The following is a 15,520-nucleotide window of genomic DNA, read 5'->3' on the forward strand; positions in this document are numbered from 1 at the left end:
TCTGTTATTTTTACATTAGTGTGATTTGCTAATGCTTTTTGTTGGGGCGACAAGACACCTCAAGCAATGGGGTGGTGGGGTGTGTTAGACCCACGGCATAGGGTAGTAGGGTGTGGGGCTGAGGGTGAGCTTTGTGTATGGGGAAAGGGCTGGAGCTACAGATGCATTAAGGGTGGTGGGAAAGAGGGGACGGGGATATGGGTTGGATGATGAGACAGACTGGGGTCACCTACAGCAACATCATTTTAGATCAAGATAAAATAGGCCTTCGGGTCTTCACATCAAATGTGAATTAAATGGGTAACAAGGTAAAACAGGGTGTGGTCGCGCGGTACCTGACAAGGCAGGAGCCTGACCAGTTACTACCATAAGAAACACACTTGGTTGGTAATGACTGCGGGTTCCTGGCTAGGGGTAAATACAAGGTCCTAGCCCATTCAGGCCTTACAACTGGTTCCCGAGGAGTGGCTATGCTGGCAAGCAAATCCATACCCCTTACTGTCACACATACAAGGCTTGACCCCGGGTGTTGCTATGCCGTAATACTGGGATAATGGAATGGAGAGAAAATATTGGTAGCATCAATCTGCCAACCCATCCCCCTCCCACCCCCTCACCCTCAAGGCCTACAAACCCAGGTCATGCAGAAAATGGGGAAATGGTTTATACAGGCACCCGATGTACTGATGTTTTTGGGCATGACTTTAATCTCACGAAGAACACACAGCTGGACAGATTCTCCCAGACCTCCCAAACACGTAGAGAAGATAAAAAGACTTCTCTAATTCACTAGAGCCCTGGGCCTGGTGGACATATGATGTGCAACCCATCCGGGGGAATGGCAATATTCATATGTTGCTGGGGGCCTCCGCTCCTGTTCCACACTGGACTACCTTTTCTTGTCAGCGATGCACGAGTCGAGATTTAGGGATACCCAATGCCTGTTGAGGGGTATTTCGGAGTGCTCACCTCATCTAGCCAGACTGGTAACAAACGCACCCCGGGGAAGGGTGCAATGGAGACTGTACTCCTGGGCTTCGCCCCGGGCAAGCTAAAAGGCCAAAAGGTCATCACCACAACACCACTTCATGGAAAATACAGGGTCAATAACTCATCTGTGACACTGTGGGAGGTCTACAGGGTGGTTTACAAGGGAAAACGGATTGCTGCCGCCGCCGGGAGGCATAAAAAGAAACCCAGTGACTCACGAAATGGGAAGCTGAATATCTGTGTCACCCAAGGGCAGAAATTTTGCATACAATCGATATTGACAGACCGGAATATAGACAGCTCGCGGAAGACTATGCAAGGGCGCGATTTCGAGTCCAACACACAAACTGTATGAAGTTGGCAGTAAGATAGGCAGTGGCGGCCGGCATGGATCGGGGGTGGCGTTTGGGGGGTTAAAGAGAGTTTCAGGAGGAGGCAGGGGAATGTGAAAATAACGTGTTGTGGTTGGTAAGCACCCAGGCTCCCTCAACCAATCACAAAGCAGCGTTATGATTGGTCTGAGCGCAGTGGTTCGGTGTTTAGTTCGGAAATCAGGGCCTAGGTAAGTTCTCTATGCAGGTTCTAATGCAGCCTGCATGGGCAACATGCAAAGTGTGGATGAATGTTTGGCTGGCCCGAGAAGGCTGGGCTCCACTGTCCTGCTGAAAGCAGAGCAGCCCCGCTCGCCAGCCCGCAAAGCAACTGGAAATAATAAAATGATAAGTTATTATAATTTTATTTTTCCTTTCCTCACAGTGCTGAAAAGCAGAGGGGCGGCGCTGCTCCGCCTTAGTGGAGGTGCCGCCACTGAAGACAGGTATACTCCTGCATGGCTGGGGCATGAAGAAACAGGTGGGTGAGGAGCGTTTGGTACTGACAGGGGTTGTTAGTCCACATCGCCACAGATATTGCTGGGAACTTTGTGGAGAACCGTAGCAATCTGTACTGCACAAGGGGCGATTGTTCCATCGAGCAGATGACTCGATTTATAGAGGACCTGCTGCTCTATGTCATTCTGTCATCCCCTGTGGAGGACAGTGGACAACTGAAGAAAATGAAAGACCGCTGAAGGTGCCAATGGCCATCACACAACTTAAAAGTGACAGGACAGTCAACTGAATTTTTTAAGTGCATCATTCTGCATCCTTGTGAACCGCTACCACTGATGTTTTAGGAGGCCTCCCACAGGATCGCCGCACTGCCAATATTGTTCTCATATACAAAGCCAGTAAACTGGTGGAGTACTGCGCGGCCTACAGGCCTTTCTTTCTACTGAACAATGAGATGATAATCCTGGTCGAAATATTGTCCACTTGACTCCATGAGGGTGTCAACAAACTAATAGCTTCAGACCAGGTTGGTTTTATGCCAAATAGATTAACAAGGCTCAATTTGTGCCACATGTACAGTGTCTTCTATAAGGCCTCTGACATAAGGTAGCATGCTGAGATACTCTCTTTAGATGGCAAAAAGCCATTCGATTAGCTCGAATGGCCATCTCTGATGGCAATCCTTTGCAGAATGAGATTTGGACCAGTGTTCATGTCTTGGGTCCAGTTGCTATACAAAGATCCCATTGCAAGAGTGAGGGACAGTGGTACACTTGAGCAGATCTTCCACCTGAATCAAGGGGCAGGGCAGTGTCCCTTGATGTGAGGGACAGTGGGACACTTGATCAGATCTTCCACCTAAATCAAGGGACAGGGTAATGTACATTATTTGTTCTAGCAATAAAGCCATTGGCCTTCTGGATCCGCTGTGACCCACAGATAGGGTGGTGGGTCTAAGATGGACCCAGACTGGGAAGATGTCATAGCCCTCTCCACAATTATATCCTTCTCTCTACAGGAGACCCCACACGATCTGTACCTAGAATTCTTGACATCCTCTGAATATTCATAACATATTACAGGGTGTGTATCAATTAGCAAAAAAAAGTGGGGCTTCCCCTTAAAGACTTGTACCACCCGAAGCCTGCGACTTCCGATACAATAGACACATACCAGGTATACATGTTCCCAAATATACAAAAGAGTTCATACAAAGGCACCTGGGCAGAATTCTTGATGAATACCAGTCAATGTTGAATGCTGGAGGAAATTCCTATTGTCGATACTGGGGTGGGCAGCACTTTATAAAAAGATCACTCTCCCAAAATTTCTGTATGCTACAAAACACACCATTTAAGGTGCAGTATGGCTTTTTCTCAGGGGTAGACACCAGTGGCGTCTCCTCCATTAGGGTGTGGGGACGTCGCCCCACTGCTTTCTCGCAATGCGAGAAGCAGAAACATAAATTGGTAAAACTACAATTTTATGTTTCTGCTTCTCGCACTGCAAGAAAGTAGAAGTGCCTGGTTGGGGCCGGTGGGTGGGCGGTCCTGCTTGAGGGTAGGGGGAGTGGCTTACCCATTGTTGTGGGCATAGACTGATTGGTAGGCCCTCTGGGGCCAACCAAACCAGTCATGCGCACTCTGCCTTTTTCTCTATGTAGGTTGCATGCAACCTACATGGAGAAATTAGCGTCCCTCCAGGAGCCAGGCTCGGCGCCGTCCACACCAATCATAACGCTGCCATTGCAGCGTTGTAATTGGCTTGGGGAGGGAGGAAGCCTGCTTCTTGACACGGGACTCAGCCAAGAGCAGCAGGAGCTGAGGCGGCAGCGCGTGACCCAGGAAAAGGTAAGTTTAAAAAAAATTTAAATAATAACCGAACCGCTTTACCCCCGAACCCGCGCGAACCCCCCCCACCCCCACCTGTCATGTCGACCGCGACTGAGTAATAATTGAAGTGCAGTGGTACCTCTCAAATCTCAAAACATTTTGGGCTCCCTCTTGCTTAGGAATTTCTGTTTTCCTGCAATAACTTAGGCGGATGTTCACATTTTCCCTACATTAACTCAGATGAAAATGTGATGTTTGCATGTCATTGGAAAATGCAGATTTCTGTAATTGGTGTTTCCAAAATATAATACGTTAAAGATGTCAAATGTTGGCGTGCATGAAGGCCAAGCTAAACATGGGTAGTTGACATGAGGGCTTATTTTTTAATTTGGCACAGCATACAAACTGGCACAGTTTTATTTTGGTTTTCATTTTAGTTTTAAGATTTGAAACAGGTCGAACCAAGAGATACACGAGGCAGCAGAGAGCGTTTCAGAGAAAGTTTTTACTTTGTGATAGCACGTCAGTATTCTTTCCACCAATTAATTTAAGTATCTTTTGGTCTATTGGTAAATGGTCGATTTCACGTCACGCTTGAGTCTACATCACATCCGTCTGAATGGGACAGTTAAACGCAACTCAGATCGACAAGGGAATGGCTAACTTTATAGTAAAATGCCACCCTCCCGAGACACACACCTGCCGGTAGCCTCCCATGCCAGTATTGTGTCTCGCTCACCAATAATCTCACTCACTAATAGTGTTGGCACAGACGGCCATACCAGTGCTGTCTCTTACTTAATATTGATGCTAAAATCTGCCAATCCAGCATCATTAACTCATTATCCATGGCACAGTCAGTGCCCCTTATTTTATGTGCAACTCGTTATAGATGGCATGGCCTGCCGGTATCGGTTCGCACATTCCGCCAATGTCACAGCCTGGCAGCACAGAATAGCCTTGTTAGTCTTTGTAAACGTACAGCCTCCCAGTCCTCCAATGCATCCATGATGCCAATGTATGGCACCCTCTCATATGCTGCCCGGAGGTATCCGGTCCCAGACATCCTCTGCATCATATTTCAACAACCATGGTACAACGCTGGGTGAAAATGGCCCAGTTGAACCCTGAATGCAGCAATAACGGGCAGAGGGTGCCATTCGGAGAAAGGGAAACCAAAGCTATCCCATGTATGCGACCGGAGGCCGAGCTACCATTGTCAGCCTTCGGCGGCATAAAGCTTTCCTAAGAGTCCCTGCAGTTTTATTAAGTAGTCAAAGCTGGGCTTGTGCAAATGGCTTGCTTGGGCCATGGGAGAGAGAACATTGGTATTGTCAGCCGGCTAATGATTGGGAGACAATATCTCTGAATTTGAATAATCAGATATAGCTTTTCTCTTCCGCTGAGAGGCCTGAAGGACATGCAAAAATAAAGTTGCTTTTCGATTGCCATTATCAGCACAATTTTCTAAAAGGCACTTCGAGGGGAGTCAGCTTTTATATTACACTGATATTATCTTGTCATCTGGGGGATGGAGGGGATAAAAAAAATCTGCTACCAACTCAGCATATATTTATTTTTGCATGACTTTCACACAAAACCAAACATTGGGCAGTAACTCACAGGCTCAATATGCCCCCCGCATCAGCATATGCAAAGATTGTCCTTTATAGCTCATAACAATTGGCAATTTCTTAAATGTTAACTAATTCAATCGTATTGCTTAATTAACCTTACTGCTTCCTCAAGTTTGCTTGAAAATACACCATTTGTCCACCCTTTTTTTCAAAAATATTTTGGGGAACGAACCCCCCTGATCCCCCCCCCTGTAAGTTGTTTGGGCTTGCTTGCTACACTCGCTCGCTGTAGTGCAGTACGACAATAATTTTACGACTCACCACTTTGAAATGTCACCAGCCGCCACTGGTAGACACGGCTACCAGGTCACTCCAGTGAGATGATGGACCTTTGAACCTGCTTGCAGGCAGGACGCCCCCACGCCGCTGCTCGTCACCTGATTGCCCTTGCTGCCTCCGTGTTTCCTGTGCTCATTTTTCTCTCCTTCCCCCTGCCCGTGCACCAGTTCCCCCCACCGCTCCTGATCCGGACCTTCCCGCCGCTGCCTCCCTGCGGCCCGCCCCGCTACACGCACATTCGCCTCCCCGCTCCCGCCTCCCCGCTCCCGCCTCCCAGCTGCTCCTCCCTCCAAGCCACCTCTCTTGCAGGCCGAGAAGCGGCCGCGCCGGAGGCGTACCTAAGGCAAGCCTGTCTGCGCCCGTCCGCGCCTGGACCGCGCCCAGCGCCAGAACCCCTGGACCCCGTGACCGCCACGACACCAGAATCCACCACGACGCCAGCACCCTCCACGCACTCAACACCGGCCGAAACCACACCTGCTTCCAGGCAACCCCGAAATGGACCCATGGACCCTTCTCCTGCCAAACCTGCAGCATCACCTGCGACAGAACCACCAAGCCTCCAAAGACAGGACCCAAACACACCTCCGCCCCAGATGTGGCCTTCCTGACCGAGACCTGGTGGAACGACTCCTCGGTGCCCGACATCGCCATAGCCATACCGGACGGCTAGAAGATCACCCACAGGGACCGCACCAACGGAATAGGAGGAGGAATAGCCATCGTCCACAAGTCTACCCTCAGAGTCTCGACCAACACCGCCGAACACCTGCACTTCCAGATCCATACCGACCCCAACACCACTCTCAGAGGAACCCTCATCTACAGACCCCCTGGACCCAGACCACAGTTCAGCGACTCCATTGCCGACTTCGCCAGCACCCACGCACTCGCTTCCACAGGCTACATCCTCCTCGGGGACCTGAACTTCCACCTCAAGAACAACAACGATGCCAACTCCGCCACCCTGATCGACAACTTCGCCAACCTCGGGCTCAGACAACTTGTCACCACTCCACAACGCCAGACCAGCCTACCTGACCAGCAGACTCAGCTTCCACACCCCCACCCGCCAGCTCTGCTCCACAAGCCTCGCAGCTGTCCCCCGCAACCAACGAACGACCTCTGGCCTCGCCTCGCCGCCAAGACCTGGAACACCATCCCTACCCACATACGACATACCAAAGACCTTCTCGCCTTCAGAAGGCTCCTCAAGACCTGGCTTTTCGAGAAGTAGCAGCATCCCCCCCTCACACCCCACTCCCCTCCCCTCAGCGCCTTGGGACCCTCACGGGTAAGTAGCGCGCTTTACAAGTAGATTGATTGATTGGCCACCTAGGATAGCACTCAAAACCCTTACACGTATCCCCTATGAAGGAGGTATAGCACTCCGACAGTCGGACTCCTGGGCATCCCAACTGATTGTGATAATGGACTGGGTGTTCACAACGCAATAGGAACCATGAGTGATAGCAGGCATTAGGACACTCACATCAAGGAGTTATCCAAAGGCCCTATATGAGGGTGTTAGAGTAACACAAACTGGAGGGACTCCCACACGAACACAATGGTCATGATATGGCACATGGCAACAACAGCCAGGGCTGGAGGGGCAACAGCACACTAGCGACGCCACTGTAGAACTCACTGCCCTCCACGAGGTGGGCAAACTGGTGTGTTTTCATGGATGAACTGTACAATTCGCATCTCCAGACTGGGAGATGTATGGGGCCCCATACATATATGCAAACCCTATATGCCCTGGTAGGCATCCAGTATTTCGAATGTATATTTAGTTGAAACACTCACAACCATGTAGAAACTAAACCTGTCTAAGGTGGCTGAGGAATACCCTCTCGAATATAGGGTGTTGATGGCCTCCCCCCCCCCCTCCACAGAAACACGATTTCACAGGTCTACCACATACTCCTCAACAACTCTGAACAGCCCCTAAAACATCTTATGGAAAGATGGGAACAGGACCTGGAGGTCTAGACGACACGGACTGTGAAGATGCATGTCAATACCTGAGAGAAGTGGCCATACATTCTTGCTTTCAGCTGGTGCATCTTAAAATCCAATACCGGACACACCATACAAGAACCAGACTCGTAAAAATCGAAAAAAGCAGAAAATGACAGGTTCCTACTAGGTTGCAATCTCCTGGGAACGCTGCTTCATACTGTATGCAAAAGGAAACATTGATGGACAGAAAGCAGAACAAGGTCATATATTCACCCCAGAACAGAGATCTGGGCCTAAATCCATCGTTTTTTTGCTCACCATGAGATTCCAGTTTGGACCCAGCAATATAAAATCAGTCTTGACACTACGCCCAATGGGAACAGTCCAGCCTGAACTGCCAAGCCAGGTATGTTATTCTTTTTGTTTTTAAAGAAGAAGAAATTAGAGATTTTGTTAGAAAACAAATCCATGGTACTTAATGTGGTGATTCTTTATGAATAATTATGCAGATCAATTTCTGTAATGCATAGATGTGGGATTTTCCTCTTCATCAATAGTGTTAACTAATGAGACAAATATAAGGCGACACATCACTGCTACAATGTAAATTTAAATGACAAATGTTTTCTCTCAAGGTAGTGCAGGGAAGAGGCAGCAAATTCAAGATGCTCATTCCTATAAATTATGCGACTAGTGAATTATGATTCTCAATGACATTCGCATGGCAACCAAATGTCAGTTTCCATGCTTATATGTGAGAGAGACCACGATACTACCATAGTTTGGGGGCGCTTTAAGTATGGAGAGTAAAAGGATCTGAAGTGGGTATCAAAACAATGACCATTACACAATTTACAGGCTTCCTGCCCATAGAGATGTTAAAATAACACCTACTAACAAAATAAAAGCTAATAAATCACACATTTCTCAATTGTTCCTGAACAATAAGATATGATATGCGTGCTTGTGAAGGTCAGAAAATCTCCATGCTGGACATGCAGGTATCAGCACAAACAAACCACAAAGACTTTTTTGATTTACCTAGGAACATAGAGGAGCACCCCATTGGTTCGAATGGAGTAAATGATGGCGTCAGCCAAACAGCGTGTGTCGGTGCTGGGATCTTTTTCTTTAAAATACATACACTGGAACAGCTCAGTAGACTGTTTCTGGCAGTGCTGCGCAGCCTAAAAAAAATCCACAAATCGATTTTAATATGCTACCTCATGTAAAACCCATGTTATGTTTCATAGTGATAACACCAGTTTTGTTAAACATTACAGATTTCTCCCGTACCCCAAGATCTGAATTCAAATTACGCCTAGTGAAAGTAAACACTTGTATCCTTTGTTTGAACTGATATGTTAAATGCTACCGGACCTACCTTATTTGGGCATTTATAACAGAGTCCGAAAAGATAGGCACATGCCTGTAACATCGTTTTGTAGCTTTTAAGTTTTTAAAGAGTAACACACTGTCCAGTATCCCATCATCTAACAGATTTTTACTGGAAATGAACCATTTAGCCATCTTCCATATGCATGGTCAGAGTTACTCATGATAATGTCGACCAAAAAGTCCACAATGCCCGGAACAATGGAAGGCACCTTCAGATTGTATTTTTGACATTGTGTAATATGTGAGAAAGACAGTGTAGAATAAGAAAATCAAAATCTGGTAACTATTAAAGGTAAATAACATTGCTTTTGTGTCTCATGAAAACAAAAATGTGTTGGAAGGGGTGAAAAATGAGTGTTAGCAACATCTTTAAACTAGGCTGGCCCATTATTGCTTCATGTTTAGCAAGAATATACGCACAGTTATGTTTGTGGACGTATGAGTCACCGACCATGTCGCCACCATGCATATGTCTATTTTAGAAATATTACTAATACATTCTAAGGATAATGGTTTCTTCTGTTGTAAGCAATCCAATGGTCTGGGGTGCATTGTCTTATAAGCCAGAAGAAAACCATAATATTCACTGAAAAAATCCAACAGGCATCACCTACCTTGACAGTTACATTGTCCATGTGCGGTGGTTCAAACCAGAAAGAACTACCTTGTCTTACATAACATATTAGCTTAGATAGATGTAACAAATAAAAACCCTTCTAACAACAAACATAGCTTTTGCTCTTTGCATTGCTGAATTTAGATCAGGGAAAAAAAGTGCTAATATAATAAAATGAATACAATTTATTCGTATATAGCTAATTAGAATCATTACACAAATTTAACCATAAAATACATTAGCCTAAAACTATAAAATTCCTCCATAAAATGAACTTGTAAAATTCACATTCTTCTTTCCTGGATCCACCATATCCATCTGTCATCACATGTCAAAACCTAAATTAATCTCCACTGAGTGATTACGGAGTTCTTGCAGGCTTTATACATGGTTACAGGTGATTGCAGAGCTCAGTCCGGTTGCTTTAATGGCTTGAGACCTGGATTTATTTCATCTGATTACGCTTGTTCCAGGCTTTCAGCTTACCCCTAAGGGGTCTGATGAATTTCCCAAATCACTTTAGGACTGTAATGTCCGGATTTATTAAAAAAATGTATGTGCCTCCTTGCATGCGTGTATGCAGTTTTTGCGAAAACAATGGTTGCAATCCAATGCAGAGAGTAGGCCCCAGTTCCATGCAGAAGTAGAGCAGATGAATAAAGGATTCATTACCATAGTTGCAAAATATGCATTTATTTGGGGACCTAATGCTATTTCTCCAGTTTGATCTAACTTCCTGAATGGGTAGAATCAGGAATCTTGCCTTCAGGATATTATTTCTGCATATCCTTGTTAAAGATTCTTTGAGGCAGAATTGCACGCACAGGACATCGTATGACGTTAAAGTAGCTCAAACTGGTTGTCGTTCTCCAAGCATTTAGTGTCCCCTTTCCTTGATAAAGTCACAATTTGTCTCTTCAGAATTGGTTTTACTGACGAGAAAGAAAGAGCAGAACTTTGAAGCACTTTAGGATTCAGGTCCAAATTGCATATAACCACTTCTAACTATGCGACCCAGTTGTTTTCTTGCACTGTAAAGATCTCTTGCAGGTCCATCTTCAGTGAGCCCTCTTTGGCCTAAATTACCCCACAGTGGTATTTGATAATTGATGACTTACATACCATGTCTAAATAGACTAAATTCTTACAGTAACTGGGCGCGTCAAGTGTATTGAGGTAGTTTGAAGATATATCTGTATGTGAGGCACTGCTATTAGTGTTAATTCCATTTTAGTGGGTAAAGCTTGGTGCCAATTTTAAATAGTGGAAATCAATTTTGCCTTGGATAATCTTATGATAGCCTCTGCTGATGGACTGCATACATTTGCATTTATTTGACAAAGAGCAAAGGTGAGATTACTGTCTTTCTTCATGACTGATGTTCAGTGGGTCAACAGCTTATCAGTCTGTAAGCAAAACCTCCAGGTAGTTGTAAGCTAAGGTGTAATTTGACTTTTTCCAGACCTAATATCCGCGAGATCTGTGATTTATTCTTAAATTTTCCAAAAACCATCACTTTGGTTTTGTTCACAGTGGCCATCATCTTATGGGACTTGTGTATTAGGAGCTCTGCTAGGACATGCTGTAGGCATATTTTGGCTTAGTCTACAGTCACCAAATCAGCAGAATATTGTAAAATCAAGATTATATACTGGCCTTGTCTTGGTGGGAAAGCCTTTTCTTTGTTTACTGCATTACCCAAGTCTGCTGTGTACAAATGAACAATATGGGGGGCAAGATGCACTTGGTCTGACACCCCTAGGTGTGTAAATCTTTTCAGACTTTGGGCCAGATGTATCAAACAGTTGTACCCATTCTGTGTCTATGGGAAAATGTGTTCATATATCTGGCCCTTTATCTCCATTTCCCAATTGAATCCGCACCCGTGTGTATAATACCAGGATCAATCAATCAATCAATCAATGAATCAATGACACTTATAGAGCGCGCTACATACCCGTAGGGTCTCAAGGCGCTTGGGGGAGGGGGGGTGCCGCTACTGCTCGAACAGCCAGGTCTTCAGCTTCTTCCTGAAGGAGAGGTGGTCTTGGGTCAGGCGCAGGTCGGTCGGGAGGGAGTTCCAGGTCTTGGCGGCCAGGTAGGAGAAGGACCTTCCTCCTGTAGTCGCTCTTCGGATGCGGGGGACGGCGGCGAGGGCGTGGTTGGCTGATCGGAGGTGGCGTTTGGGAGCGTAGAAGTTGATCCGGTTGTTGAGGTAGCTCGGGCCTTGGTCGTGTAGGGCTTTGTGTGCGTGGGTGAGGAGGCGGAAGGTGATTCTTTTGTTGACGGGGAGCCAGTGAAGGTCTCTCAGATGTCCGGAGATGTGGCTGGTTCGTGGGATGTCGAGGATGAGTCTGGCTGAGGCGTTCTGGATCCGCTGGAGTCTCTCCTGGAGCTTGGCGGTGGTACCGGCGTAGAGGGCGTTGCCGTAGTCCAGTCGGCTAGTGACGAGGGCCTGGGTGACGGTCTTCCTGGTCTCGGTGGGGATCCACCAGAAGATCTTCCGTAGCATGCGTAGGATGTTGAAGCACGCCGAGGAGACGTTGTTGACTTGCCTGGTCATGGAGAGGGAGGAGTCCAGGATGAAGCCCAGTTTGCGTGCATGGTCTGTCGGTTTGGGTGCGGTGCCCAGGGCGGGAGGCCACCAGGAGTCGTCCCAGGCAGAGGGTGAAGAGCCCAGGATGAGGACCTCCGTCTTGTCCGAGTTCAGTTTCAGGCGGCTGGTCGTCATCCACTCGGCTACCTCTTTCATCCCTTCGTGCAGGTTGGCTCTGGCGGTGGCGGGGTCGTTGGTCAGGGAGAGGATCAGCTGGGTGTCGTCGGCGTAGGAGATTAGGCTGAGGTTGTGTTGACGTGCGATGGCCGCGAGGGGGCTCATGTAGACGTTGAAGAGGGTGGGGCTCAGAGAGGTTCCTTGAGGGACGCCGCAGATGACTTCGGAGGCCTCTGACTTGTACGGTGGTAGGCGGACTCTCTGTGTTCTTCCGTCGAGGAAGGAGACGATCCATTCCAGCGCCTTGTCCTGGATTACGACGTTGCTGAGGCGCTGTACTAGGGTGCGGTGGCAGACAGTGTCGAATGCCGCGGAGAGGTCTAGGAGGATGAGGGCCGCTGTTTCTCCGTTGTCCATCAGGGCTCGGATGTCATCGGTGGCGGCGATGAGGGCGGTCTCGGTGCTGTGATTGGCTCGGAAGCCGGACTGTGAGGGGTCGAGGGATCCATTCGTCTCGAGGAAGGCGGCCATCTGCTTGTTGACGGTCTTCTCGATGACTTTGGCTGGAAACGGGAGGAGCGAGATGGGGCGGTAGTTCTTGAGTTCGGTGGGGTCCGCTGTTGGTTTCTTGAGTAGGGCGCTGAGTTCGGCGTGCTTCCAGCTCTCAGGGAAGGTGGCGGTGTCGAAGGATGTGTTGATGATGTCTCGCAGGTGGGGTGCGATGACAGCGTCGGCCTTGTTGAAGATGTGGTGAGGGCAGGGGTCGGTCGGTGATCCGGAGTGGATGGAGTTCATCGTGCGGATGGTGTCTTCGGTGCTGATCGGGGTCCAGGCGTGGAGGGTGGTGGTGGAGGGTGGTTGTTCGGTCATGGTGTGCGTTGGTTGGTTGTTGAAGCTGTTGTGTATGTCCGCGATCTTGTTGTGGAAGTAAGAAGCGAGGGAGTCGCAGAGGTCTTGCGATGGGGTGACGTCGTTGTTTCCTGCGCTGGGGTTGGATAGCTCTTTCACGATGTTGAAGAGTTCCTTGCTGTTGTGTGCGTTGTTGTCCAGCCGGTCCTTGAATGCAGTTTTCTTGGCGGCGCGGATCAGCTGGTGGTGCTTCCGAGTGGCCAGCTTGAGGGTGGTCCTGTTGTCCGGTGTAGGTTCCCTTCTCCAGACTTTCTCGAGGGCTCGGCAGTTCTTCTTGGAGCTCTTGAGTTCGTGGGTGAACCACGGGGCTTTCTTGCTGCCGGGTCTGCTGGGCGGGGTCCTCAGCGGGGCGAGCTCGTCCGCGCAGATGCTGATCCACTTCGTGAGGTTGTCGGCGGCCTGGCTGGGGTTCGCTGAGCTGGCAGGAGGGTGCTGGCTGAGGGAGGTGGCGAGCTGGTCTGCTGTGATCTTGTTCCAGCTTCTGCGGGCGGCCTGTTGCTGGTGGTGGTGGGTCGTCGTTCTCTTGAAGGTGAAGTGGACGCAGCTGTGGTCCGTCCATTGAAGCTCTGTGGCGTGGCTGAAGTCGATGTCTGTGCTGGAGGAGAAGACTGCGTCGAGTGTGTGTCCGGCGAGGTGGGTGGGGGTGGACACCAGCTGCTTGAGTCCAAGATTGGCGAGGTTGTCGAGCAGGGTAATGGTGTTGCGGTCGTTGTTGTTCTCCAGATGGAAGTTGAGGTCCCCCAGGAGGATGTAGTCAGCGGAGGGGAGGGCATGCGGGCTGACGAAGTCGGCGATGTCCTCGCTGAATTGTGTGCGTGGTCCCGGGGGTCGGTAGATCAGGGTGCCTCTGAGGGTGGTGTTCGGGTTGGTGTGGATCTGGAAATGCAGGTGTTCGGCGCTGGTCAGGGTGTTGTCGGTGCTGGTCGTGAGACGGATGGTGTTCCTGTGGATGATGGCGATGCCTCCTCCCATCTGGTTGGCGTTGCGGTCCTTCCAGACGATCTTGTAGCCCTCTGGGATGGCGATGGCGATGTCGGGGGCTGAAGAGGCGTTCATCCAGGTCTCCGTGATGAAGGCAACGTCGGGGGCTGTGGCGTCTAGGAGGTTCCAGAGTTCGATGGCGTGTCTGTGGACGGAGCGGGTGTTGAGCAGGATGCACTTGAGGTGGGTGCTGCTGGTGTTCGACTTGGCGGGTGCTGGTGCGAGGCAGGTCCGGATGCAGGTGAACTTGCAGGCGTGGCAGCTGAAAGGTCCGTGGGTGCGTCGTGGTGTGGCTTGGTGGCATTCTGGGGGTCGGCCGGTGTTGAGTGCGATGAGGGTGGCGGCGGAGTACGTCAGGCGGGTAGGTCGGGGTCTTTGTGGGCCAGGGGTCCTGGCGCTGGTCGCGATCCGGTCGCGGACGGGCGCAGACGGGCTTACCTTTGGCGCGCCTTCGGGGCACAATCGGCGCACCCGCTGCGCGTGACCGCTGCGCGTTCGCACGGTCGCCATATGAGGCGAAGTGCGCGGGTGGGCGGGGCAGCTGGGAGGCGGGAGCGGGGAGGGATACGTTCAGTAGCGCTTGTGGGATGCCTCAGTTGGCTAGCTTCCTCCATAATATATGGTGATCCACGCCATCAACGTGGCCGAATAGGCCACCAAACATGCAAACACGGGTGTCTGTAAAAGGCGAGTGGCATGGAGGGCTAAATATGATAGTGCGACTATGTTGTATCCGAACCCTGTTTGGTAAAAAGGTATCAACTTTTCCTTTTCTACGCATTGCTCTAGTACTCATAATAGGATTCTGGCATTTGCGTTTGTTTTCACATTAAATAAGACTTTTAGCCTATAATTTGCTGTTTCTCCTGTTTGTCTTTTTTGTGCATAGCGTGTAACAGGGCTCCTTGCCATGACTGAGGAACTTTCTCACAAAGGAAAGTGGTCTGATACAGGAGTGTCAATTGCTCGCCCCAGAAGTTAGTATCTGCCTTAAATAAGGAGTCTGGCAGGCCAATTGGCCTTGGTGCACCAACGGATCTTATCTACTCTAGGACTTTTGTAACAGCAGGGCAATAAAATACAACCCTGTGCTCCATTTCCAGCTTGCAGTTGTTCTTGTAACTTTTGCATCTCCGATGACCGGTTCTTCCGATGCGAATATAGTATTTATATGCGCCATCATTTTTGTTTGCAATATGCACTTTCCCTTTGTATATTTGGTGCTATGTAATGCATTAATGTTGTTCCAGATTTGCACTTGGTTATAGCACCCTGAAATTGCGTGGTCTCAGTAATACTGTTCCTCATAATAGTCTCTCTTTACTGCCCAAGTATTTCCTTAAGGACCATTCTGCTGTTTTATTTATCTA

At 48.9% G+C, this 15,520-nt stretch overlaps 1 protein-coding gene across 1 annotated transcript in view; it reads right to left on the minus strand.

Annotated features, from left to right (window-relative positions):
• DIS3L (DIS3 like exosome 3'-5' exoribonuclease) overlaps positions 1–15,520 on the minus strand; it is a 408,581-nt gene that overhangs the window by 88,808 nt on the left and 304,253 nt on the right. Inside the window, exon 15 of the mRNA XM_086957989.1 lies at positions 8,575–8,720. Coding sequence (XP_086814115.1) covers positions 8,575–8,720 — 146 coding nt within the window. The remainder of the gene's footprint in view (positions 1–8,574; positions 8,721–15,520) is intronic.

Source organism: Lissotriton vulgaris, chromosome 2_1, assembly GCF_964263255.1.
Source record: "Lissotriton vulgaris chromosome 2_1, aLisVul1.2, whole genome shotgun sequence".
NCBI classification, from domain to species: Eukaryota; Metazoa; Chordata; class Amphibia; order Caudata; family Salamandridae; genus Lissotriton; species Lissotriton vulgaris.